This window comes from Panicum hallii, chromosome 7 (assembly GCF_002211085.1).
Source record: "Panicum hallii strain FIL2 chromosome 7, PHallii_v3.1, whole genome shotgun sequence".
NCBI classification, from domain to species: domain Eukaryota; kingdom Viridiplantae; phylum Streptophyta; class Magnoliopsida; order Poales; family Poaceae; genus Panicum; species Panicum hallii.
Genome location: NC_038048.1, coordinates 34,291,469 through 34,317,470, shown reverse-complemented (window position 1 = coordinate 34,317,470; position 26,002 = coordinate 34,291,469). Strand labels below are relative to the sequence as shown.

The 26,002-nt window shown below is 45.8% G+C and overlaps 5 protein-coding genes and 1 non-coding gene across 6 annotated transcripts; 2 read left to right on the top strand and 4 right to left on the bottom strand.

Moving 5' to 3' along the window:
- Nucleotides 1-163: 163 nt before the first annotated feature.
- Nucleotides 164-2,873, bottom strand: LOC112900381 (small RNA-binding protein 11, chloroplastic). Its single transcript, XM_025969210.1, has 4 exons — nt 2,626-2,873; nt 889-957; nt 676-782; nt 164-575 (listed from the first exon to the last, which is right to left on the bottom strand). Exons 1-4 carry the CDS (start codon nt 2,744-2,746, stop codon nt 465-467), a joined length of 408 nt encoding a protein of 135 aa, XP_025824995.1. The 5' UTR covers nt 2,747-2,873; the 3' UTR covers nt 164-464.
- Nucleotides 2,874-3,332: 459 nt separating this feature from the next.
- Nucleotides 3,333-7,819, bottom strand: LOC112899947 (OTU domain-containing protein 5-B). Its single transcript, XM_025968616.1, has 8 exons — nt 6,747-7,819; nt 6,167-6,328; nt 5,084-5,161; nt 4,578-4,656; nt 4,340-4,485; nt 4,109-4,177; nt 3,848-4,013; nt 3,333-3,757 (listed from the first exon to the last, which is right to left on the bottom strand). The coding sequence occupies exons 1-8, from the start codon at nt 7,422-7,424 to the stop codon at nt 3,507-3,509; spliced, it is 1,629 nt and encodes a 542-aa protein (XP_025824401.1). The 5' UTR covers nt 7,425-7,819; the 3' UTR covers nt 3,333-3,506.
- Nucleotides 7,820-8,870: 1,051 nt separating this feature from the next.
- On the bottom strand, nt 8,871-13,825 carry LOC112900261 (mitochondrial fission protein ELM1-like). The gene is made up of 10 exons (XM_025969055.1): nt 13,478-13,825; nt 12,082-12,320; nt 11,414-11,510; nt 11,132-11,281; nt 10,910-11,036; nt 10,107-10,219; nt 9,962-10,025; nt 9,789-9,882; nt 9,598-9,706; nt 8,871-9,419 (listed from the first exon to the last, which is right to left on the bottom strand). The coding sequence occupies exons 1-10, from the start codon at nt 13,667-13,669 to the stop codon at nt 9,321-9,323; spliced, it is 1,284 nt and encodes a 427-aa protein (XP_025824840.1). The 5' UTR covers nt 13,670-13,825; the 3' UTR covers nt 8,871-9,320.
- A 2,590-nt stretch (nt 13,826-16,415) lies between these two features.
- LOC112900436 (predicted GPI-anchored protein 58) lies at nt 16,416-17,889 on the bottom strand. Its single transcript, XM_025969297.1, has one exon. It carries the CDS (start codon nt 17,565-17,567, stop codon nt 16,806-16,808), a length of 762 nt encoding a protein of 253 aa, XP_025825082.1. The 5' UTR covers nt 17,568-17,889; the 3' UTR covers nt 16,416-16,805.
- Nucleotides 17,890-21,702: 3,813 nt separating this feature from the next.
- On the top strand, nt 21,703-21,782 carry TRNAL-UAG. Its single transcript has one exon. It is a non-coding gene; the product is annotated as a tRNA-Leu (tRNA).
- Nucleotides 21,783-22,200: 418 nt separating this feature from the next.
- Nucleotides 22,201-24,946, top strand: LOC112901026 (putative hydrolase C777.06c). The gene is made up of 10 exons (XM_025969839.1): nt 22,201-22,543; nt 22,713-22,851; nt 22,955-23,082; nt 23,185-23,332; nt 23,421-23,526; nt 24,009-24,076; nt 24,199-24,234; nt 24,369-24,478; nt 24,574-24,635; nt 24,718-24,946. The coding sequence occupies exons 1-9, from the start codon at nt 22,338-22,340 to the stop codon at nt 24,629-24,631; spliced, it is 999 nt and encodes a 332-aa protein (XP_025825624.1). The 5' UTR covers nt 22,201-22,337; the 3' UTR covers nt 24,632-24,635; nt 24,718-24,946.
- Nucleotides 24,947-26,002: the final 1,056 nt, after the last annotated feature.

The following is a 26,002-nucleotide window of genomic DNA, read 5'->3' as shown; positions in this document are numbered from 1 at the left end:
GTAGATCAAGTACTGTTCCCAACTCGGGGATCAGGTCCGCCGGAACGAAAGAATTTCCAGGAATCAGATGGAAGGCTTAGAGAAGTACAGATGAACTGCGAAGCATTGATTCCGAACAGAGTAGCAACGGGGTAACATCATGTTCCTGAACAGATTCAAGAACGAGAAGCACATGCAACCACCATCCGCAACCCGTAACATCGTCTAGATGTTTCGTGTGGCTAGCCTTATTATAGCAGCAGAGGCTCATGAGTCATGACAAGAAAACACAGCATCTGATCCGGGCAAACAGCTCACAAGTCACAAGTACTATATTTAGGTGGACTTGATTTATATTCTCGCAAAACCTCGACACATTATTACACATCGCCCTGTATCTAAGAGCTTCCGAATCTGAGGGGTGAACTGGTATAGCAGAGGGGGCAGAGGAGAAGTATGGAGTCTACACACCAGGCCGTTCTTTTTCAGTCGTTGCCAATTGGCTTAGGAGGGCCTCTCGCTATTGGCCGGGCATCTGCATCCCGGTCCGGTTTGGCCTTTGCAATGTCGACGTAGATCACACGGCCGTTCAATACCTGACACGAGCTTGCACATATTAGAATCTCCCCAAACGGCACAAAACATATTCACAATTCCAAGTTAAAAAGAACGTAGACAAATCCATCAACATCTTGCCTTGCCGTTCATCTCTTCCCTCGCGTTATTGGCTTCTTCCTCGGAAGCAAACTTCACGAAGCCAAACCCCTTTGGTCTGTTGGTCACCTTATCCGTGACGATCGTAGCTGCACTCAAACAAGAAGCCCCAGCTTGGGTAACAGCCAACGGTAGCGGACAGAATGATTATCAACTACCAACAGAAGCGTGCTCTTGCAAGTGATGAGGGCAAACCTTCTATTACTTGGCCGTAACGAGAAAACGCTTCTGCTAGGCTGTCTTCCGTTGCAAAGTGTGATAAGCCTGAAAAAGGACAGAGGACCCAGACGAGGGTATAAACAGCAATAGACAAAATTCTCATAAATAACACAGAACAACAATTTCCCACTGGTTCCAGAGATTCTCAAGTGTGTATAGTGTGTGCTTTAACTCCCGCTCAGAAATTCAGCTTAAACGAAGCTCAGCTGATCTCAATAGATCTCATCTTTTGAATAAAATTCTGCAGCAATGTGTTACATGCATGTACAGCATGAATAGCAACTGGCATCAATGTGGATATGTGCACTTCATAACTTGGCGTAATTCAGAGTAAATCAGCATAGGTTAACAAAAATACAACCCTTTCTGGAATATTTAGGATAGAGGTTGTGTTTTACTTATTAATAGCCACAGTCATATATACCTAAGCTGTCAGTTGGAACCCACTACAATCTGGTTGACCAGTAGTATATGGTAACTCTACTGCATCTACAACTTAAGAAGGGTTGAATATGTACTCTTAGAGTATTAAGGCATAACGCACCGAAACATACGCCTCACCAATCACCATAGTCCAAGGTAGGGTCCCCTGCTCACTTTCGAAATAGAGAATACGCTAGCATTCATATGTTGTTTGTTGTTAAACAAGATCTTCTGGTCATAGATGGAGCACCATATCAACTAATGGCCCGAAAACATTTATTTCCTTGAAAACAAATGCACTAGACACTAATGGTGAAGAAACTAAGCAGCAACTGATACCTACACAGAAGTCAGATGCACTAATCTCTTCCCTAGCAGCAAAAGCTCAATGAATGTGCTGCCACGTATTTCAAGAACCAGACTGCATGATTCTGATTTTGTGCTCTGCGTGTTACCGAATATGTACTCTTAGACACTAATGGTGAAAAAAAAGACACGTTTTTTTTTGAAAAACAACTGAATATGTCCTAGTCCTGTAGTTCCATATACATCCTAGTTCAAGGAACATTTCCGCTCCATTTTTAAATACATGTCATATTTTGGACTAATTAGCTTGTCCTAACATCATATATCTAGAAACAGAGGGAGTACCTGGTATTCCTATGTTGTTTGTTGATAAACAAGATCTGATCAAAGATGGTGGCACCATATTAACTAATGCAGAAAAACATTAGTTTTGTTGAAAACAAGCGGACTAGACACTAATGGTGGGGGAAAAAAGGCAACTGACACCTCTTCAGAAGTCAGACACACTAATATCTTGCCTAGCAGCAGGAACTCAATCAATGCGCCGACACACATTTCAATATTCAAACTGCATGATACCTATTTCGCGTATTGCGTGGTACGGAATTATATAACTAGATTTCATAATTCGACACTACTTTCGTATTATCACGATTTTGGGGTTGCAACTTGCAGCTAGATTAGCTTTGGAGGTAGCATTTAGTTAAACTGTGCCTCACAGACAAACGGAGGAAGTACTGAAATTGTTTTAGCTACATGGTTGTATCAAAAAACGGCATCAAGGCGCCCTGCCTGTACGGACATTCCGTCGAACACTAGGCACGCACGCCCTGGCGACGCGTGAGCCATGCAGCAGACGTGCTTCCCCTCCAGCAGCGAGATGCGCGAGAGGGAACGGAGCGCTCGACTGAGGAAGCCGTGAAACGGACGCGCTGGTGAGGAGGGGAGGAGACTGGAGACGGGCAATTAAGGTAAGCAACCAACCTCCAATGAAGAGCTTGTAGGTGATTCCGCGAGAGTGCGCCAGGAGCATGGGGCGCGTGGCCGCGGCGCTCCCCCTGGACGCCAGGCAGCGAGAGACCCCGCGCAGCGCCGCCGTGGCCATGGCAGCGCCTTTTCTCGGAGCAAGCGGGAATAGTGCGAGACCGTGAGGGAGGAGGCGAGAGGCGGAGTCGTTCCTGTTCTGCTGGGGCGGCGCTCGCGGCGTGTGCGAGACGGCGGGAGGCGAGGGCACGAGCCCCAGCTCGTATGAGCACGTGGCGTGGCCGCGTGAGTGCCCATGTGCTGCATTCATGTGGGCTGGGCTAGATCTTGGATTAAGTGAGCTGGGTAATTGCGATGGGCCTAGATATGCATATGCTACGTTGGATTGGGCTTCGTAAGCGCACCAGCAAACCCAATAATAGTGTAGGTTACCGATACTGGCACCAAAATTGTCTTAAACAAAAGATAGTGGCACCAAAACTGTGGCCAAATTTTGATCGAAACATCCCATTTTTTTTAATAGGCCGAGCTTAGGTCTGGTATATGCCATGCATTCAAAAGCATAAGACAATTTGTTGCCCGAGTGTACCAGCAGTCCAGCACAGTAGAGTCAAGTCGGCTTCCCAGTTCCCACAAGGATCACAGAGGAGGGCGCCGGACACCTGGGTAACCCAGCAACTTTCCAAGCAACAAGGCATCAACAACCATTCATATCGAACACCAGAATACCTGATGTAAGTCGCAACTGGAGAGTTCCATTTATTGTCACCCATATGGTAGCAGGTACACCGACATCTCAACTCACACGGCTGTCATTATCTGGTATGACTTATGCCCAACAATTCCGATCCATCACATTCACATCAAGGAAGGTGTGCACATCACTCAGCAGCCTTTCCTTTACGGCGGTTGCTACCGCCTGCGGAGGCTCCAGGGCCTCCGGTCTCCACCAGGTAGCAGATCATCGAGTCCACGTCCTCGCCGAATATGCTGTAGGCCTCCATGACCTGGATGTAACTGAAGCCCATTGCCAGGAGCAGCTGCATGCTGCGAGTCAGCACGGTGTCTGGGAGCACAAAGCACTCGTCGCTCCCTCTCTCTACTGCTGCTGCTGAATGAGACGACCCACTAACTGCAGGGTAGGAAAGCATTGCCAGTCTCAATAAAAACTGATTAGCAGGACATTAGTTAGTTCTTCAAATTCCAAGAAAGGTGGGCTTACTTGCGGCAGAAGATGATGGCTCTGCCCCTGATGTTGATGACTCTCTGATGTTAAGCTTTTTCTCCTCAGCCAGATACTCTGCCCTTGAGGCCTCCATCACCATCCGTTCTATTTCCCTTTCTGTCAACTCCAAATCAGAGTAGAATCTCCCTTCGGCCAAAAGTGCCTGACATTGCCAAAACAAGAATTAAGCATATGCCATGTTTGATTTATGAGGAATTGGGATGGCAGCAACACATGAAAATAACTTGCACTGCTTACATTCTCAATCTGCTGATCTTGCTGGGCTCTTATAGCAGCCTTCACCTGGTCCCTGTCAACATTATTGGTCTACAAAAAAGGGAACAAAATATTATTTAACCAGGCCATCAGCTAGACAAAATAAATCAAGTTGAAACATAACATAAACATTAGTCCAGAAAATGGCTAAAAGTGTACAGATAACTGTATGTACTAAATGCAAGACAAAGGTTCAGAGAAACAAAAATGTACCCCTCTGAGGGAGCTAAATCCAAGGCCCGCCCCAATTGTCTGTCGACGGGGATCAACCACTGAATTATAATGATTACCATGATGGTAACTTAACCTAATCGGAGGAACATCTGTGTTATAGCTTCCTTGGAAAATGTTAATGGGCTCTGCAGTAAACAGCAAACCATGTTAAGTCAACACTAGCTATTATAAGGAAAAAATCAAGGAGAAAAAACATCAAATGCTGAGCACAGTTTACCTGTACTGTAGGAATATATGTGAATGGGACGATTGTACATCTCTGCAAATGCCTGGATCTCAACATTGTTGCCATATACCTTGAAGAATTAAACAACCAATCAGCATAGCACCTTGAATTGAAAGAGGCAATAAGGCCAAATTTCTCCTTTTCTGTTAGTTTGTGTTAGAAAGGCAGATGCTTAAATATCAGCAGAAAGGTTTCAAAAGTTGGGACAAAATTCATGTTTCGCTGCGTGGAAGCACGTATAAATAGTTAACACAAATGGAAACTCAAATAGGTGAAAATGCTTGGCAGGGGCACAAGAAAGCAAAAGAAAAAAAAAAAGCATGACAGTCAGTTGACCAAACAATTATAGGTGTTTATAATTCACAACGTTAACTCGACAGATGCACCTCATAATAGCAATAGATTGCCTGCGCTGGATTCAATAATTGGGAAAGGAAAATGGACAAATAAAAAGGTAGGAAACTAATAATTTGCAAAGGATATATTTAATAGCTTACCTTATCTCTCCTTTTCCTCTTACAGTATAATGTAAAACTTTCAGTTATGAACTGAGAGAAATGATCACGTTCCCTTTCCTGAAAAAGAAACACAAAGCGACAATGAGCGTTTCAACTGCATGGCTAACAGAGTAACGGATAACAGAAAATCATGGCAATGCATGTTTCCCCTGTTCTACAACTAGAGTGGTCAGCAGTTACACCCATCATTCAATTGCATATTATGCACCCCCAAATACTTTTTCTTATCAAAAATACACTTACTCCTTTATAAATCCTAGAAGACCCATTTTTGCAACAATGATTGATGGTTTCATAGAAAGACAAGATTGCTTAATCCTTCCACAAAATGCCAAATTATCAAAGAAAAGTGGGCAAATAACACAAGAAACTAAACTCAGAAAAGGTTCTTCCTGTTAGATCATTTGCCGCTGGAAGGGAATTCCAGTCCATGGATAGGTCATGCCTTAACTAGGGACTTTCTGTCTACCAAGACAGAACATCCACATAGAATTTGACGGTGTTTTGCATTGTTTTTACACAAGATACAGTAATCAATGCTATTCGTAATATGCCAAAAAACAATTGAATGTAGCTGAAACTTTTGCTGGAAGCAGCTATAACCATTCTGTAACGGCATGTAGCAAGTTTTTGACCAGTTATGGGCTAAGATGCTTGAAGCTACCTTGGAAAGTATCCTGCCTAGTTAAGAGCTGGCTGTTACTTGTAAGTAGCCATGCAGAAGACATTATTTGCTAGCCGCTGGAAGCGTGGAACAGGTGGCAGCCATTTCCATAGCCGTCTGATTGCGAATTGGGTTGTCTCAAATTGTTAGTGGAGTATTTTAGCTCATACCAATTGTGTCAAAAAACTATGCTAAAACTAACCAATCTAAGGACTTGGTGTTCATAAATTAGTGCGATGTAGAAAGCAGGCTTGTCGAATATAGCAAGACAAGTCTGAACTTAATAATTGCATTCATCAATTAAAATGATGATGCTCATTGCCAACACAACATTGCCCTTACAAAGATATAAACTAGACAAATTTCTATTCACAATCAGATGCAACGATGCAACCTACCATATAATCAACACACATCTGCCTAGCCATATCATAAGCTTCTGCATCTCCATAAACTTGATCAGCAACTGCTCTGAATAGACAGTTACCGTCTTCCGCCATCTTTCTGATTTCCAACCCTTTCACCCGCCTTAGGTCATGCTCAAACATGCGGTCCCTTTCCTGGGGTGCAATAAATTAGATGAGAAGTAGCAAAAAATACAATCATGTAAAAATTACCTGCTCATGTACATGAAAAAAACTGTTACTTCGAAGCAAGAAACACAAGGTTTTTCTTGACCGAAAAGATTAGTGTCTCCTTATATTATCAGAATAAATAACTCTACCGAGAAGAATGCTTGTGTTATTGACACCATGGAGGAAAGCACATGATATACAGATTTATCTAATAATCATACACTTAAAGAGGAAACAGCAAAGGTACCAAAGAGCATATTGTTTAACTACAAGGCTACTTAACATCTCTAGGACTATCTTCACATTTCACAATAGATGATGATGTAATACATAAGACTGCTACAAATGTTATAGGAGAAAATAAGATGCGTATATAAAGCAACAAGACATCTGGAAACCATACCGAATCATCGTAACTCGAGTCATAACAGGGACCCTGTTCATCTGCACTGTTGTAACCTTCACCATCAACCAGTGACCTAGGTGAAGAAGGCCGAGAACCTGAAGCAGATGTCCGGGCTGCCACTGGTGGCCAAGCTACTGGCCTTCTTGAAGATCCAATCCGCACACTGTTTGAACTCCCAGACCCCATTCTCCGCAACCCATTATTCCCAGATGTTGGTTTTGGAGGTGGAGCTGGCGGCTGCGGTGGGTGTGATGCTGCACCCGCCATCTGTGATGAACCAGTGCCTGATGCCACAGAATTCCCGTGCTCGACCTCATCAGGAATCTGGAGTCCTATCAGTTCCTCCACCAAGAAAGTGGAGTTGATTACATTAGTGTCATCCTTAGGAGGTTTCTCCCTTGTAGCCCTCTCCTCCGCCGAGCTCGAGCTCTCCGAAACGGGGTCATCCAGCCTCAAAGGCTTATTGCTGCTGCTGCTGTTTTCGCTGCCCTCATTTAGATGCTCGGTTATATCATCTGAGGCCAAAAGCTCCGGCGGCTGCTGCGGCTGAGGCTGCAGCGGCAGCTCCTCCTCCCGGGCAGGAGCTGCCGGCTGCTGCTGCGCTGGCTGCGAGCCCGAGCGGCCGGAGCTGGACGAGGAGCCGGGGGCCCCGCGCTGCACGAAGATCCTCGTCATCTCCCGCCGGGGTCGTCCTCAGCGTCGAGCATGGGGGTTTGAGCTGAAACCCCAATCTTCCTAGAAAATCAGCTGCACCCGCACCTCGGCTTCCCAATCCCTTCGCGTCAGCTGAGGTCGATCGATCTCGCGCGCGTTGTCGAAGATGAAAATCCCATCCGACCAAATTAGGGTTCCTTACCAACAAAGGGAATTCCAATACAGGGTCGATCTCCACTCCACCGCCAATCCGATAGCAGCGGAGGAGGGGAGGGACGAGGGTGGACGCTGTGGCGATGGCTGCGAGGGGAGAGCTCCTTCGGGGAGGCAGCGTGCTCCGGTGGTGGGAGGCGGCTATGGCGGGTTCGGCGGCGCTGGCGAAGGACGACGACGGATTGTGTGTGTGTGTGAGAGAGAGTCATGCTTTGAGGTCTTAGGTGTCTAGCACAAGCGCCTGGCCGGGCCGGCCGAGCTGAGCCGGGCCTGGTTTCGGCCTTAACCCGGCCCTGATGGTTTTGGGGGCAGAAAATTATTATTTTATCTAGTTCTTTACTTTATGTCTTTATCCCTTGAAAAGTTACTTTGTAGTGTTTTAAGGCATATAACTAAATTTTTGCGTATAGTGATGTGTAGGAGAAGTATGTAAATGATATTGATTGAATAGCCGAACAATTATGAAAATGAAATATCATGTTAAGATGATTACAAAATCTATACATGCGACATCAATGAACACTATTATATATACTATTTAGTCTGGAGGTTGGAGATACCACTTAATCGTCGTAGAATGCAATAGATGATATATGTTATTTTCAACTACGTCAAGATCAACACTCATATTTATTCGGTTTATATTTTTAGATAGCAAAATCTAAACTTTTGATTGTGCTAGAACTTAGGCAATACTAATCTTTCAAGATAGGAGAAATCAAGTTCCACGGTTTTCAAACTTTAGGCCTCAAAACACACCTTGGATCTCGTGAGAGTGACCCATCCACGCGCTAAAACCAAACAAACCCTCCCATTCTCTCATCGCAGCGACCGTACAAACCCAAATCCAATCATTCCGGGCGTGTAGTTTGGCTCTTTGCGACCCAATATCCTGGGCCCGTAGTTTGGCTCTTTGCGAAACTTTTCCCTGGGCAGAACGGTAAATGCAGCCACACGGTTTCCCAAGGAATCTGCAAGCTGTGCACCCAGTCGATGCAGTCTTGCCCTCTGCACAGCCACGGAGCAAGAAAGGAATGACCCAGCACAAAGTCATCCGATCCGAGACTTGACTTGTTACACACCCGGATATCCAAAGCAATTCTGAATTCGGATCAGCACACGGGCAAAGCAATATTACTGACAGATGGTCAGCTACATTCAGCAACCAGAAAAAGGCCAGACAAGCAGGCTATTCCAAAGTATCAGCCACACCAGGATAAACACGAGCAGCAGCAGCAGCAGCACCAGCCAAGCTTAGATCTATTACCCTTCGCCAAAGCAGGGCTTAGTTTATGCTGCCTCCTAACATGGCCTCCATAATTTGTCAGGCCACGAAAGGATTTACACATTCGTCGCAGCTCAACGGAGCAATGGCGTCTGAGGATAAACTCAGCACAGTCACAGCCCACGATGGCAGATGTCCCATGAGGCCCTGGCCAACTCTTCCAGTGATGAGTATTTAACTGCACTATCAGCTCAATCGGCGTCTTTACAGCAGAACAATACACTAGTGAATGGATATGTCATGATTTCACATCTTTGGATGTATGGTTGCTCAAAACTTCATGCGGAACTGGGTGTGCTTCATGCAAATCGCGCAATCAGTTATGTTTTCCTAGCAAGCAAGGCATGACTAAATACCAAATTTCTGTGCAACCAAGATAACTGAAGTGAAGTTATTTTCATTCTCTACTTTGGTTACTGTTAACCCAACCTCCATCCACGTTGCGCAAGCGCTTCACGAACCCTTGCAGCCACATCAGCAGCGTCATTCAGGGGAGGATAGCTCCAGCTATCTGACATCTGCAGCGGAGGACAACAGGACATGGTGACGTTTAGAAATTCAATGCCGAAGAGTTCCAAAACTGAGATGATGGTGAAATCACTTTGGTGCGATTGTATGATAGAATTAAATATCTGGATGTATATCTAAGCACTTAAGAGAAATCAACTGACAAAGGGTAGCGTTAAGAAAGCTTACATCTTCCAGTCCAGTGAAAGGCCGGACAACCCTACGCTCACGAAGATGGTTGTGAAAATCTGCGAACTTCCACCTGCAGTGCTCGGCTCCAATGACGTAGACAGGCTTCCTGTAAGAAGTTATACTCCCAGCTTAGTGATGCATCCCCATCAAAGTCTGGTACAGAGTAAGAATATAGCATAACAACTCACCCAGTACTGCATGCCTCACTTAGCATGCTTATAGAGTCTGCTGTTATGATGAAAGCATCAGCCCATGCAAGATGGCCCAAATGCGGATTAGGACCTGCACTGTCAAAACCAGATCAGCACAAATATATCGCCCAAGGATCAAGATATGTTACCAATCTCATTTGCGAATATACCTTCACCATCCCAAATATAAATCTTAGGATGTGTACTGAACTCTTTCAATATGAGATCAGACACCTGCAGAAAATAGTTACAGAAATCAACTGTAAACACTTCGTTAAAAAAAATTTGAACAGCCAAAGGTTGTAGTAACCCTACCTTTTGTGGTGTTCTCCTAGAAAATGAAATTCTGACACTTCCACAGGTCTTCAGAACATTGTGTAGCGAGCTTACCAGCTGCTTGGCAAGGTCCACATCATATTTACAGTTTCCTAATCATTGAAAAGACTATGCATTAGAAATACCCATAGATTCATATGAAGTTGAAAAGAATCAGCTGAACATGTAGAGCAAAATATAGAAAAACTACTGAAACAAATGAGGTCCAAAAGCCTTTGTTTTATTGGTTTCCCCAGTTTCGAACTCCAAAATGTTCTGGCTTTCCTTTAGTTAAAGGAACAAAAAGAACATGTGGAAGGCAAGGGTGTGCATGAAAGGGAACATGGATCTGGAGTATATCAACGTATATACAATTAGTTGTCCGGAACAGAGATCTAGCATCTATGCACTTGAGCTATTGCTTTGCATGGATTGAATGGATGTCATTAATGTGCTAACATATCACCTGGCATGGGTTAGTACCATAGTAGGGTACCCTCCCAACATACAAGATTAGCACTCTCATTTCATATTAGAAAATGACCAAGATCTGAAGATGTAACCTTTGCATTGAAATATATTATCGAAGTTAACACTACACGAAGTATGGATTCAACATGGGGTAAAGTTTAATCATGTGTTCCTGCACAAAGGAGCTCCGTGTTCCTAATAATTTGCGGTGCCACAAATTGGTACTAAAGATTGTTTGGTTCGCCAATCAAGTCAAACAAGAACATGACTTAGGTGGGTATGTTGGAAAATAGGCAGAGCACAGGAAGGGCAAGATGGTGGGAGGTATTTACTTGTTGGTCCACCAATGTTCACTACTACCAATGGCTTCGGCAAAGGAGCGAGTTCAGTATGCCAATCTGCAGCAGCACAACGTAAAGCAGCAGAATCTGCTTGGTGAAGTGCACCAGCAGTGAGGACCTGGCTTTGCAAGTTTCACATGTTAAGAACAGAACAGCAGGTACACGATGAAAACATACAGGGCACTTTACATAAGAAAGACAAGAACAGCATACCACATTAGGACCAGGTGGTTCTTGTGGAGTAATCCATCTCCGGAGAAGGCGTGGAACTTCCTGTTTTCCCTTTGCAGTTAAAGCATAGTAGTCATGACGAGGCGCCACGACTAAATCAAACCTATCAAGGTGAAACCTGGGATGTTGCATCTGGAACGGAATAAATACATATCATTTGCTACAATAAGATCCGCTAAAATGGTTAAAGAAGTAGAAAAATATCTCCAAAATCTCCAACTGAGTAACACGAATTAAACAGGTATACTGATTGTGGTATTCTACCTGAATGACAAACACATTATCTGGAGCTAAACATCTTATGGAACTTGCATATGATACGGTATCTCGGCCACAAGCAACAACCAGGGCAGGACCTTCTCTGAAGATAAATCAAAATTTGATGAAGCAAGGGAATGAAAAAAAATGTCTTAAACATGTCTAGGCTAGTTATTATTTTGCAGAGTAAAAGTCATGTGCGTTAGAGTTGAGAAGTTGCCCTTCAAAATCCACGAAGAACTACTCTTATTTCCAATTTTATTCCTGGAAGCATCTTATCGCAATGCAACGACAAGTTGACAACACATATCTGACATGTTAAGATAGTTATATCAACATGACGCGTGCTTGCAACTTCATTGGATAATGTAAACTCAGATTGAGAACACTACATTTTACTTCTACCTGGAAGTCAACAAAACATCAGCCATATTTCGAGGGATGTGCTTAAGTTATTATACAGGAAGACCTATAAATTATATGCTCTAATTTACTAGTGATTTTTTTTAAAAAAATCATCACTTCGAACTTTAGCATGTGTGAAGAAATGGAAGCATGAGGACACTGACTCATAAATTGAAATAGGAGACCCTCAAGATAAAAAATCAGAATTAAGAAGAAATCATGCTTATTTGGACAGTGCTGAAACAGAAAAGCAAAGGTATACGACCTACTTCTCAAAGGTATCACGGACCATGGTCACCATCTTTTGAGTATCTGCTTCCAGTACAGAAGAGAGTCCAAATGATTGACAGTTACGGACAGGATACTGCACGAACTTGTTTCCTTGAACCAACGTTGCAAATCTCGTATCAGAAAATACCCGCCTGAGAAATTGATCCAGTGTTTTGTGGAAGGAGATCGGAAGAAAATGCAGCCACTTGTTGATTCCTCCTGTTGGCCTGATGGCACGCTGTAAAACCAGACAGATTCAGAAAAAATAAGTAATTGGCAACCATTAGCTTAAATAAAAGAACTAATAAATGGGTCTTTTGGGAGGATCGCTGCATTGTTATCTGAATCTAGATGATAACTCCCATTTGAAACTTTTGCCATGGGAAAGTTAAAAAAGGAGGATGAGAAATAGGTAACTTGAGATATCACTTAATTTCTCCCCTATACAGAAAAAAAGCCTGCACAGACAAGCAACAGCAGCACATCTCCTTGTACAAGCTGTAGTGGCACTGGAAAGAAACAACAATTTAGTTACAGCATTTCAGGCTACAGATATTTCCAGATACATCAAAATAGTCAACCCAAAAATTCAGCCTGCATTGTGGCAGACTAAGTGTCAAGACTCGAGAAAACAAGCAGGTTGAGATAGACACAGGCAATGCATAGGCCAGTAATTAACTGGTTCCACATTCAGAAATTTCCAGAATCAACTGATGATCCATTTTAGAGTCATCTTAAGACTGATGTTTACATCTGATCCATTCCCTCAATTGCAGCGATTCAGATATATAATCCCCTCAGCAAGCATATAGCAAGAAAAAAGTCCCAATTTAATATTATGGTGATTAATAAATATAAGTCAGTGCCGAATAAATGAATGGAATTGAGAACTTTTCTCACCCACTGTCAATCCATACTTCAACTCGTGAGCTGCAGCTTATGTGGAGGAAAAAGTACGATTTTTCCTTAAAACATGGGCCGTGGATACTGGATACACGGTACACCGCACAGGTCCACACATATGAGGCCACCAGTTTGTTTGGTTTTTTTTTTTGATACATCATGTCATTTTCTCTCAAAAGGAAAAATGAAGGGCAAAAATGCAGAATGCTCCCGTTTTCTAGCCACAACCAATCAGCCCAAATGTCGCATCTAAAATATAAGTCCAAAACATAAGTGGCAGTACGAATCAGCCACTCCAAAATATAAGTGGGAAGTGGCAGTACGAATCAGCCATTCATTATATGTAGAAGGAAAACTGAACTGATGATTATTTTTTAAAAAAACTGAACTGATGGCAGCAATCCAACGAGCAATAAAACTATGAACACGGTGAACAATCCAACCACACTACCACCACCGGCTGGCAGGGACTGAGGGAGGTCGGGGGCTTACATAGAGCGTGAGGCGGTCGACGAGGCCCAGCACGCGGAGGAGGCCGAAGCACTGGCTTTCCGCGCCGGCGCAGCCGTTGCCGATGACGACGGCGCGGCGCACCACCGCCGCGCCGCCTCCCGCGGCGAAGATCTCCGGCGTGGCCCCGCCCGGAGGCTCCGGCTCCGGCTCCGGCAGCCGTATCGGTCGCATCGGGTTGCCCCTCTCTGCGGCGCAGGGGTCAGAAATGGGAGGCCGGCGCTGGGTGCGCAGGGCCGGTCGGTTCGTCGGTGGCTCGGGAGGCCCAGTCGAGTGAATCAGCGAGGAGGAGCATCCATGTGAGTCGCGGAGAGCAAACCAGTCTTGCGCAGCAAGTTTGCTTTTGCATTTTTTTTTAGCCCCCCTTTTGCTTGGCTGAGTCTCTTTTGCTTTGGTTGCATCTGGCTCTGCTGCCTGCCCGGCGGGAGGGAACCGCCGGGGAGAGCGGAGGAGACGGCGAGGCGCCGCCGCCGATGTGAATTTGCGGGGTGGGCTTTTGGGCTTTGCTCTTCTTTTTGCTGGTTGGGCTGTCTAGTGGTCTCGGAGTAAAGCCCAAAATCCAGATTGAGGAGGGTACGGAAATCTGAAAAGGCTGAAAAGCCGTTTCGGAAGTGGAATGAGGTCATATCGAAAGGAAGTGTTTCAGAGTTTCAGGGAGCGGCATGGTAAATGAACAAGTCGTTGCTCTACCAGTTTTCTGTGTGGGTGTATTTTCCATACGTCAGACTTTGAGTACTCCCTTCGTTCCAAATATAGGTTATTTTAATAAATCTAGATGCATAGATATATATATTATGTTTAGATCCATAGCAAATATTATGCATCTAAATTTACTAAAACGACCTACAATTTGGAATGGAGCGAGTACAATTTGTTGTATAACCAGTAGTACAACCAAACATATACACTGACATCCCATCCTACACACCCTAGAGCGTACGCTAGAACTAGAATCTATACCAGCACGCCTACAAGAGATTCACGAAAACTCAGCTCCGCTAGACCGCTAGCGATGAGTGCGTCACCTCCCTTGTGGTTCATAGGCGCTGCAGAATACCTGCAACTACAACAGCAATTCGGGAAAAATACCAGATGAGACACCAGCGTTGAGTTTAAGACATTATCAAAGGATATGTAGGCTAGATTAGATAGTTACATAAAAATGGTGTGGATATATTCTCATAACAGATTGTTTTATTTATCATTACATTCTGCAGCGTTATATGCTACTCCTTCTGACTTCGAAATGTTTAAATCTCTTCCGAAAAATAAAAAAGGGGAAATGAAAAAATATCTTTTTTCCTGAAGAGATAAAATGGAATAATTGTTCCTGAAAAAGATTGGTGCATTGCGCTCTGATCGTCTGATGCGACTTGCATGTTGATGCAAGAACTAAAAGAAGGCATCATTGGCGCGTGGCTGGCCCAGTGCCCAGCCTGCCCTACCAACAGGGAATAGATACACGCACCTCTTGGCTCTGACTGGACTTGCGTATCTCTGGAAGCATCTTAGCAACAAACAGTCGCAGCAGTTGCCTTACTCCAGTCCAGGTCGATATAAAATGCTTCTGAGAAATCAACTACTCCTGGTTCTCACTGAATGGGCGAATCCGGCAGCAATCCACGCTCAACACAGCCCCACAGATGAAGAGACAGAACGCCATGCCGCAAAGTATTCAATTTCATCCATCAATTAGTATGGTTCGATGTATTGATCCTTGCCATGCTGAATATGGGTCCAGCAATTGACTAAAGCACTGCTCCCACAATCTGAAAATTGACGAGGGGAAAGAGGGGCGCAAAGGAATAAAGCAAAATGCAGCGTAAAAGAGTCAACAAAAACCCACTTCCCCCAGCAAAGGGGCACTCAAAGTGATTCACAGTCCAAGCCAAACCAAATTGCCTCAGAAAACCGTGTTTGATAAAGACATAAAGCGTCAGGGCTGGCTCCCATATCCATTGTGGATTTGTTTTATGAACACCAACAGCACAAATAAGGATTGCCCAACAGAACCCAAAAGGCCAGCCGGTTCATGATAGACATCACGTGAAGTATCAGTGGTCGATATGATCGCCGTCGTGCCGTCATGTTTGCAAAATTCTTGTTTCAAACTTCCAGAAGACCATAAAAGTTTTGATTTTTGAACAATGACGCATCTTAACTAGCGTCCAGTGGTGTAAAGTTCAGGGCACCAAAAGCTTCAACTTTCATAATACTGTATTATTTCAGAGGATCTACAGCAGCCACAGACCTAAAGGCACTGAAATGTATCACTAGAACATACAAATGCTAAAGTGCAGGCAGAAAGTTATGAAGCACTGAAGAAAGGTTATGTGTTCTTCTAGTAGTACCAATAGCACACCTAGCTTCTTTCAGCATTGTGTGCTGTGCCTGCAGCAGGGCAGAAGTATACGCTAAAAGAAACAAATATGCTGCTGGTACTTGTTCCATTTGTTAGTTATTGCAATTAGAGTGCCAAAACTAATAAAAACTAAACATGAAAAACAGTTCATTGTGAACACCAAACTAGTTATCTTCCAAAATTGTTACAAGCGGAAGCATCAAGAAGTAGAAGAAACTGAAGCAACAAGATCAGATCCTACAGCTTTTTATGCCTAGAGAATTGAGAGCTCAAGTACCAACTACCTATCCTTCCCAGGAAGTAAACCGTGAGCATGCATTGTTGAATGAGTGCTTATACATCTTCCAATTCAAGCGCCAATGAACAAACCCACATACATCTTTTATATTATTATATATATATATATATTTGAAAGCATTAATGTGTGATATCATATTGGTGATCAATAATTCTGTAGCTCTCTGAAAAAAGTAGATTCAATCAAGAATGCACATCAGGCAAAAGGCACAGAAAGAATGCATCTTTCATCAGCATTGCAGCTTGGTAACATTAAGAGAGTAAGAAACAAAACTGACAAATTTTTCACTAAGAAGTAAGAACGAAAAACCATAGGTCTCTGACAATCATGACGATAGTTGATAGATACACCTAAACACAACCTTGACAAAGAAAAAAAAATCTCTTTCCTCCTGAATTACACAGAGCTCACGGAGACCCAGACATACGACCAGTTCTTACTACTGCTGAAGCTTACAGTAATATGACATGCACACATCCAAGAACACCAAAATTGCAAGCAGTTGTATCAAAAGCTCAACCTTTTTACCTTACCTCCCCGCTTTGTTTCTCGATCTACAGCAAGAACCCTCTACAATTATACCCTACAAATCTACGACTCTGAGCACACGGTGCTGAACAAAAGGCCAGAGCCACATCACCTTGCCGGACTCAGTCGAGGAATCCGGTTTGCCTAAGCACGGCGTCGCGCACCCGCCGCAGGTCTCGGCCCTTGAGCGTGCGCCCGGCGCCCTCGAGCATGGAGAACGGCGCGGCCGGCCCGGCCCCACCAGCGGACGCGCGGGCGACCATCTCGTGCGGGGGCAGCATGGCGGCGTCGCGGCGCCGGAAGTCGTCGTCGTCGTCGACGAATTCATCCCACTGGCCAATGTCCGGCTTCCGGGGCGGCCGGACGGGCACCCTCACGGGCGCCGACTGGTGGTACGGCGGGGCTGGCGTGACGTTCTTCGGCCTCGCGGTCGCCGGGATGGCCCGCGCGGCGGAGTTCGGGGACTGGGCGGGCGACAGAGCGCTCCCGCTCCCGGTCGCCGCCGCCGAGGCCGAGACCGAGGCGGCGGCCGCCGCGATAGTCGCCTTGCGCCGGAGCAGCGTCCCCGCGCTGACCGCGGCCGCGGCGGCCGTCGCTCCCCCTCCGGCGGCGCCGCGGACCAGGAGGCGCCTGTCCCCCTCGTGCATCGCCAGCGCGGCGAGGAGGCCGAGGTGCCCCTGCTGCGGCGCGCCCCGACCGGGGCTCCCGGGCGCCGGCGCAGGCGCGGCGGCGTCCGGCGACGAGAAGAGGAAGTCGTCCTCGTGGAGCTCGTCCCCGGCGACGAACGAGGGCTCCGTCGGGGACGACGAGGGCGTCGACGGCGACGAGAACATCCCCATGAAGCGCTCGCCCGCCGGCGACCGGCGCGTCCGGTGCTCGTCCATCGCGCGCTCCGGGTTCCGGCCCCGGGGGGTGTCCGCAGCTCAGGTGGCGACGCGCTGCGGCCGCGGGCGCATGCGGATGCGGGGTTGAATCGGCTGGCCTAGTCCCGTATCGGCTCCCCCAGCGGCGGGCGACTTGGTGGGGGGATCGAAGGAGAGGGCGAGGCGTCGTGGGGTTTGGTTTTTATGGGCGCGCGGGCGCGGCGCCACCCACCGGGGCGAGGGGAGAGATGCGGGCCCGCAGGCACGCTCGAGGCTCGGTTCGGTGGGTTCCTCGGCTCGGCGGGGCCGTGGCTGCTGCGGACGTCGGGGGAGATTGGGAGCAGGCGGTTGGATCTGTCAGGGACTCGGAGTGTTTGCACATTGTTTAGATTTTGGATCAGGATTCTGCTTCCGCGCAAGGCCAGATCCGAAATTCGGCAAGTTGGTGGGGTTTGTGCATAACAGGGAGAGAAACTGACCATGGAACCACAATGTTTGGTGGATTTTGGGAGTGTGAATCGTGAGTGGTCGCATGGTTGGAAGTAAAGATTATGGGTAAGGGAAAGATAATCTTATCTGGAACTACAAGTTTGTGGCGTTTTGGATGAATTTCTTTTCTTTTTGATGGAGGTTTGGATTACTAGATAAAAATAATCTTAGATTATTTTAAAATGACTGCGGTATATGCCACACTTCTTGCCACAAATAATAGCCGCTGATGTGAGCGTGAACACGTGATACAACGAGGGAGGTAACTTAGGAGAGAAGGATCTTTTTCCCTTCCATTTCTCAATTAATTTTTAGCATAGCTCTTCACTCAATAAATACTCGGCTTATAACAACATGCGAGCCATACGTTGTCCAGTTAGCCTTGACACGCACATAACTCCAATCACGAAGAGACACGACGCATAAAAAAACTTTCTACCTACATCGTCGATACCTATTTCATTTCACACCTTCACATGTTGTCTGGTGGTCATCAAGTAGAAAAGCTATCAGTTTAGATGAATAAGTGGAAGAGTTGAAGCTGTAGAATGCTATAAAAATTAGGCTTTACATAGATGAATAAGGTCTATAGATGTTAACCTCTACTTTCAATTCTAAGTGCAGAAAAATATTAGATAAAAAGAGTCTTGAATTACTTCAAAATTCTAGTGGTGTGTCACACCTCTATCCAGTATCCACTGGCGATAGCTGTTGATGCAAGCATGAATACGCGATACACAAGGAAGACAACTTAGAAGAGAAGGATCATCTTTCTCCTTTTCTGTTTCTCAATTACATTTTAGCATAGTTCTTCACTCAATAAATGCTCGACTCATAGCCGCACACGAGTCAGATACTGCCAGGTGGGTCTTGGCACGCACACGACTCCAATCACAATGAGACACTGTGCATAAAAAACTTTCCGCCTAAGACTTATGTACGATAACCACTACTTTCAATTCTAGATGCAAACAAATATTGCAAAAAAAAGAGTTTTGAATTATTTCAAAATGCTAGTAGCGTGTCACACCTCTATCTGTAGGTGTTATTAGCTGTTGATGTGAGCACGAACGTGTGATACAATAAGGGAGATAGCGTGATACAGCAAGGGAGCCTCTTTCTTCTCCTGATGTGAATACACAAACCCCTATAGCGTCCGACACCACTCACATATGCTAAAATTTCTTGTTGGGATCCCTTTCCCCATTTCCGTTTCTCGATTGATTTTTGGCACAACTCTTCACTCAATAAATGTTCTCCTTATAACAACACAAGTGCCAGATGCTGCTCGATGAGCCTTGACATGCAAACAACTCAAATCACGAAGAAACACGATGCATAAAAAACTTTCCACCTACGTCATCAACGCCTGCTTCATTTTGCGCCTTCACATCTACTTCAGCTTGTGTCACGCACGACATGGTGCCTGGGGTTGGAGAAGTGTCAAAGAGGAATAGGTGGAGGAGTGGAAACCATAGAATGTTGTAAAAAATAGCCTTCACAAACATGAATAAGTTAGATGAAAAGAGCCTTGGATTATTTTGCAATGCTAGTGGCATGTCACACCTTTGGCCAACAGCGGCAACCGTTGATATGAGCACAAACACGTGATAGAATGAGGCAGATAACTCAGAAGAGAAGGATTCTCCTTCCCCTTCCGTTTCTCAATTAGCATAGCCATTCACTCAATAAATGCTCAGCTTATAACAACACACGAACATACACTGCCCAGTGGACCTTGACACGCACACACATCCAATCACGAAAAGACTTTTTGCCTACCTCATTTTAGTCCTTCACATATTCACATGTGTTTCAGCCCGTGTCACATGTGAGATATAAGGTCTGGTGGTGATCAGGCTGGAAAAGATCATTGATTTAGTGGGTTAAAAAGATCGAGTAGTGGGAATAAGAGGGACGTAGGTAATAAAATGAGATGAGGTTTAATTTTGACTGAATCAAAGATCTATATATCTATTATCTCAAGGCAACAATTATATGTGCATGTGCGCGCCTGCATTAATGGACACGTGTGCCCATTCATGTTTATGAGCGTCATCGTCCATACCATGGTTAAGAAAAAAATATAAAAATTGCACATGGACCTATATTGATTTTCAAGATAGATAAGTGAATAAAAATTATAAGTAATAGCCACAAATAGATACCTAAAGGATATATAAAGATGGTTTCATCGGGAAATAATCTAACTAATGGCTCGAATTTTCACTAGCATGTATCTAGATTTGCCAAAACAATTTACAATTAAAATAATTAAAATAGCATAGTGCTGCTATACGCGGGAGCATGTATACCGGTAGAAGTTAGCGGCCCTACTCCTTTAATCCTTCCTCGAATCCATGGCACGGAACCAGAGCAAGCAAGCAAACGGTGGAGCAAGCAACAGGGCCCGGGTGGACGCAACACTAGCTCCGCCCCCGCGGATAGAAACACGCGGCGGGATCTCGTCCCTTCCTCCCAAGCCCTGTTCACCTGTCCCCCCGGCGCACCCAGCGACGTCACGCGCCGCTGTTCGCGGGGGTCCCCCGCCGTCGGGAGGCGACGTGGGCGGTGGGCGCTGCGGTTCCTGCTGCCTGGCTCGCCTCTTCGCCGGGGGACCTCACCCGCGTGCGTGGTGTCCCGTCTCTAGGGATGCTAGCGAGCGGTGGCCGCGCCCGGACAAAGGCGCCGGCCGCCGCCCGATCGCTGTCGCTGGTGCCACCCTCACGGCTCGAGAGGCGGGCGGTCCCCTGCCATGCCACCCCGGGGCGTGGGGCGTGTGCCACTGCGCTAGTGAGCCACAGCCACTGAGCTCTGAGCTGACCGAGCATGCGCACGTGTAGTGTAGGCCGCCGGCGACGAGGTTCGGGGGGCCCCGCGCCACGAGCGAGATCGCTCCTCCACTCTGACAGCCCCACCTGCGATTTGTCGCGGCGGCGAGGTGAAACTGTGAAAACGTGAACTTTTCTTTTACGGTTGGATCCCTGCGACTGCGAGAGAAATTGCATGGTGGGAAGACACGCCTCGTCAGCTCAAGCATGGTTCGCCTATCTACGACGTTCTTACCCCACACTTTGCGAGTTGAAAAACTCAGGTCTGAACGGCGAAGACAGTGCCTCGAATTCTCAATCATTGCCTGCAGGGAGTTGAGGCCAAACAACTGCACCTACTATAGGCTAATTAATCTAAGCGCGACCGCAACATCTCCTGCTGCTAATTAGTCAATTCTTAATCTCCATCATTTGCCTGTCGCGGTCGTGCGGATGACGACGTGCTCCAGGGAGGCGCAGGTCCCAGAGCCATCAGCGTCAGGCTGCAGATGTGTGTCCCCCCTCTCGGCGCTCGCCCTGTCGCCCAACACGACACCGCGCGCTCTGATGCATACGGCAGGGCAGGTTGCGAAACGGTGGTTTGCACTCTGCAGTGTGTGTGATTATCGTGCAAATCCTGATCCAGCCACCAAATCAAACAGGTTTTTCTTTCTGATGTGATTGGTTCTTAATCATGTTGGCCTAGAAGACATGGCCTAGGACATTATTGGAACGGCCGGTTGAATGATCGCATCGAACCATGTCCCTCGTTGATGGGTCTCATCGTGACCGGATGTCAGCACCGTGGACATAGGAATTCCTTACTTATAAGATCAATTAAGAAAACACACAAAAACGACAGTTTGGCCGAGTGGTCTAAGGCGCCAGATTTAGGCTCTGGTCCGAAAGGGCGTGGGTTCAAATCCCACAGCTGTCAACATTTTTCTTTTCTTTTTCCTTTTTTTCCCGTCATTATTAGTTCACCTTAATTTCTGCTACTGCACGTCCAGATTTCAGTGATTCCATCATCTAATCATTTTCAGTAACCAAGCATACGCTGAGACGCGCGTACGGGCCGGCCCTGCAGACAGCGACAGAGACCGAGTCCACAGTCCAGTGACGGGGTTGCTTGGTGTGCTGGGCTCTCCACCTGATTTCATTCTTCATTCCTTTTTTTTAACCAACAAAGACTTGTATCGCATTAGCAACGCACGATGGTCTCACCAGGTGTATTAAAATCTCTGAGAAAAGAGAAGGCTGGTTTCGTCGCCAGAAAAAAAAAAGGGAAGGCTGGTTAAAAAGTCATCAAGACTCAAGACTTGCCCAGGTCAATAACAAATGCAAGGAAAACAAAAGCTTTCCCGCCGCCGGCCGGCGCCAGCAATAAAAACGACCCGAACAAGGAGGACCTGAGGAGAACGAGAGCAGAAATCAGGCCAAGATCCGCACCAACCGAAACATCTTTCCCTGCGAGACGAGAGTTCAGGGATCGATGCAGCCCGATCCGGCGACGCCGCCAGCTGGGGGCACCGCGGCTTCGGTGTCGCCGCCGCCGCCCTCGTCCTCGCTGATCTTCCTGGGCACGGGCTGCTCCGGCGCGCTGCCCGACACACGGTGCCTCATCAGGCCGGGCGCGCCGCCATGCCACGTCTGCTCCATGGGCCTCTCGCTCCCACCCGACCAGAACCCCAACTACAGGTGCGAGCAGTACGGATGCATCATAATACAGGCAACGAATCCTTGCTTCAATCGACATGGAATTAGTCCATTTGGCAACTGGTCTCCTTTTTACAGAGTATAAATAGTCAGTCCAGTGTGAGTTCCTACCAGATAAGGCCTTGCAACTGATGTCTGTTTGCTCCTTCAGGCTGAACACTTCCCTCCTGATAGAGTACTACTGCCATGACGATGGAACCCACATGTACATTCTGATCGATATCGGCAAGACCTTCAGAGAGCAAGTCCTCCGGTGGTTTGTCCATCACAAAGTTCCTTCAGTTGATTCGGTTAGATCTTTGACAGTTGCATTCTTTTCTGAAAAACAACTGCTGCCCACTCTTCTCAGTTGTAGTCTTGGCAGCAGGACTAAGAGGGTTCTGTGCAGTGCAGATCATTCTCACTCATGAGCACGCGGATGCTGTCTTGGGCCTTGACGAAGTCTGGGTGGTGCAGCCAAGAAATGACAGAAACAAATCTGAGCAAATTCCTATTTTTCTAACACAATTCACAATGGACAGGTCCATTCTCATTCATCTTATGTTTTCCCAGTGCACTGAATAATACCGGATCAGTCACCAACATAACATATCCTGTAATAATACCGGCCGCCTATTTTACAGTGTCGCGAGAAGATTCCCCTACTTGGTGGAGCAGAAGCCAGAGGATGGTGACGAAGATGCCCAAGCCGCGAAGATCGACTGGAAGATAATTGAGGAGGATGTCGACAAACCATTTGTAGCATCAGGGCTAGAGTTTGTGCCATTGCCGGTAACTTTCAGCGCTGTTAAGCTGTGCTTCAATCTTGCTACATGTTTGCCTCCTGGAGTAGTTACTTAGCTTGCTCTTCTCTGTTCAGGTAATGCATGGAGAGGGGTATATTTGTTTAGGATTTTTGTTCGGGAGGAGAGCCAGAGTTGCATATTTATCTGATGTCTCAAGATTTCTACCTAAAACTGAGCATGGTAAAAAACCTTCTTTGTTCATAAATCTTTGTTCAGATAATTAGAATGCTTGTTCTTATGGATCATAGATAGGAGTGTTTTTAATCAATATTGTCATTTTCACTGACATTTGGTAAAAGGGTCATTTTATAAGCAGAAAGACGATACTAATCGGTTCAATTGCATCCACAATTCTCGATGGTATTTATGGACGTGGTTGATAATGTAGCAGGTCGAAAATCATAATAATATACACACCAACTTCAGTGTCTGATCAAATCCAACGGCAACACTTTTCAGTATATTTCTCAGAGATGAGATACCAGTGTCTTAGTACATGTTAGTAATCAAATATTGTTAACTAAGGGTGCAACTCACAATTTCACATGGCGGAAAATCTAGTCTTTTGTAGTTGGATTCTCCTGATTCCTGTATATTTTACTGCTCCATGTCACGGAGCGGAATACAATGCTGAATCGCTGATGCTGAGTTTTTGCCTCTAGCTATTTCAAAGTCTGGTGCTGGACAACTTGACCTTCTTATACTAGAAGCAAACGCTTTGCATGGAGTGGTAAGCCTGTCCTACATTACCTGGCATCAGAGAATACAAATTTGCTGATTATTTGATACAATTGAATTGCAAATGCTGTCAAATATGTTGATAGTCTGACACGGACTTCATGTTCTGAACAGGGAGATGCTTTCAGCACCCATTTAACTCTGAGTGAGGTTATCTTTCAAGTACTTCATAATATTTGTCTTGAAGTTTCTAAATCAGATTTTCTTAATAGACTGTCAAGTGTTTCCTGTGGGGGATAATAGTATGTTCCTCAGCATGAAACCAAAATGTTTCATTTTTGCAGTCTCTCGATGCTATCAAGAGGATTCGTCCTAAAAGAGCTCTGTTGATTGGAATGAGGCATTTCTTTGAGCATCAGAGAGAAAACCAGATGTTGGCAGAATGGTCTATCAGGTATGTCCGTGTGTAGCTTCTAACAGTTATATTCTTCCTTCTCTTTCTCTAAGCCTAAAGGCCTTTTCTCATGTGCAAGCTTTGTTTGACTACAGTGAAGGAATACCGGTACAACTGGCTCACGACGGTCTGCGTGTCTCCATTGACTTGTAATAAGGTATCCGGAGTTGAGATAATAACAGTCGAGGACTATTGAACTTTGTTGGTACCTTTGAACAATTTCAATTATGTCATTGCAGATTGCAGCATCCATATTTCTGTTGCCAATTAAACGAAGATCCGCCAGATCAGTAGTTTAGCGATTATTTTGAGATTTTTATGTATCCAAGAGATTGTAACTTCTGACAAACAACCTACTATTTTGAAACAGTGTCAGTGTACAGGCAACCTATTTATACAACGATTTACCACCAAAAGACCAAAAGCCTCACATAATTTGTGTGATTATTAGCTTATATGAATCGAAAGTTGAAGTCACCTTGTTGTACACATAGTTGTATAAATGGTTTGTATGCAAAGCGTTTCCTTTTTCCCAAATTGAAATTTGAAGTGAACTAATTAGATTGAAACTATGCAAATTATATTGAAAGATATATATAGATGCTTTACTTAGTTGTTTCAATTTTAGAGTAAATTGCAATATTACAAATGGTCTTTTTTTTTGTACAGAAAACATTGCTGCAAAAGGTTTCGAGTTTGCGCATAAGTTATTTGTACTTGCTATTTCTCGCAATTGAGAAAGTTCTGCCTCAACCCTCAAGAACCCTTAAAATGCTACTAAAAAGGTATCCTTAAAATAGTTTTGAACTTTTGTAGATGAAAAAAATTTCTCCATTCCTGATTTATTTGAAGTTCTACAATTCGGTTCTCTTTGTAAACGCACGCCGTGTGAAGTGGTTTTTGCGTGGCATGAGTGATTTTGAGCTTTCGACCCGAGTCAACATATTTTCGGTCCCTGGATAGTGACATGGCAGTGGCCATGGCAGTCTGGCAGCTCGGTTGAACCGAAACAAGCGCACTTGAGGAGCGCCGTCACCTTCCCGCGGGTGAAGTGGCCGCGCAGTGGGTCGGCGCGAAACATGAAGTAGATCTGCCCTGGCTGCAGCTCCTCGCCGGCGGCCACCAGCGGGCGCGGAGCCCTGGAGCCCAAGCTTCCTTCGGAACAACCAAGAACTGGTCCAGGGATAGAGTCCGATCCGAACGCGTCCCCAGCCGGGGGCACCGCCACCGCTACCGCGGCGGCAGTGTTGTCGTCGTCGCTGATCTTCCTGGGCACGGGTTGCTCCACCGCGCTACCCGACACAAGGTGCCTCATCAGGCCGTCGACACCTCCCTGCGCCGTCTGCTCTACGGCCCTCTCTCTCCCGCCGGATCGGAACCCCAACTAGACCTTCAATCAACAGCGAGCGTGAATTAGGAGACAGACCCCATCTATTCCATTTGGAAAAAAAAGTTCTACATTTTCCTTGAGCAAACAATCATCGAATCCGTACCAGATAAGGCCTCGCGTGCGCTTATGTGAAG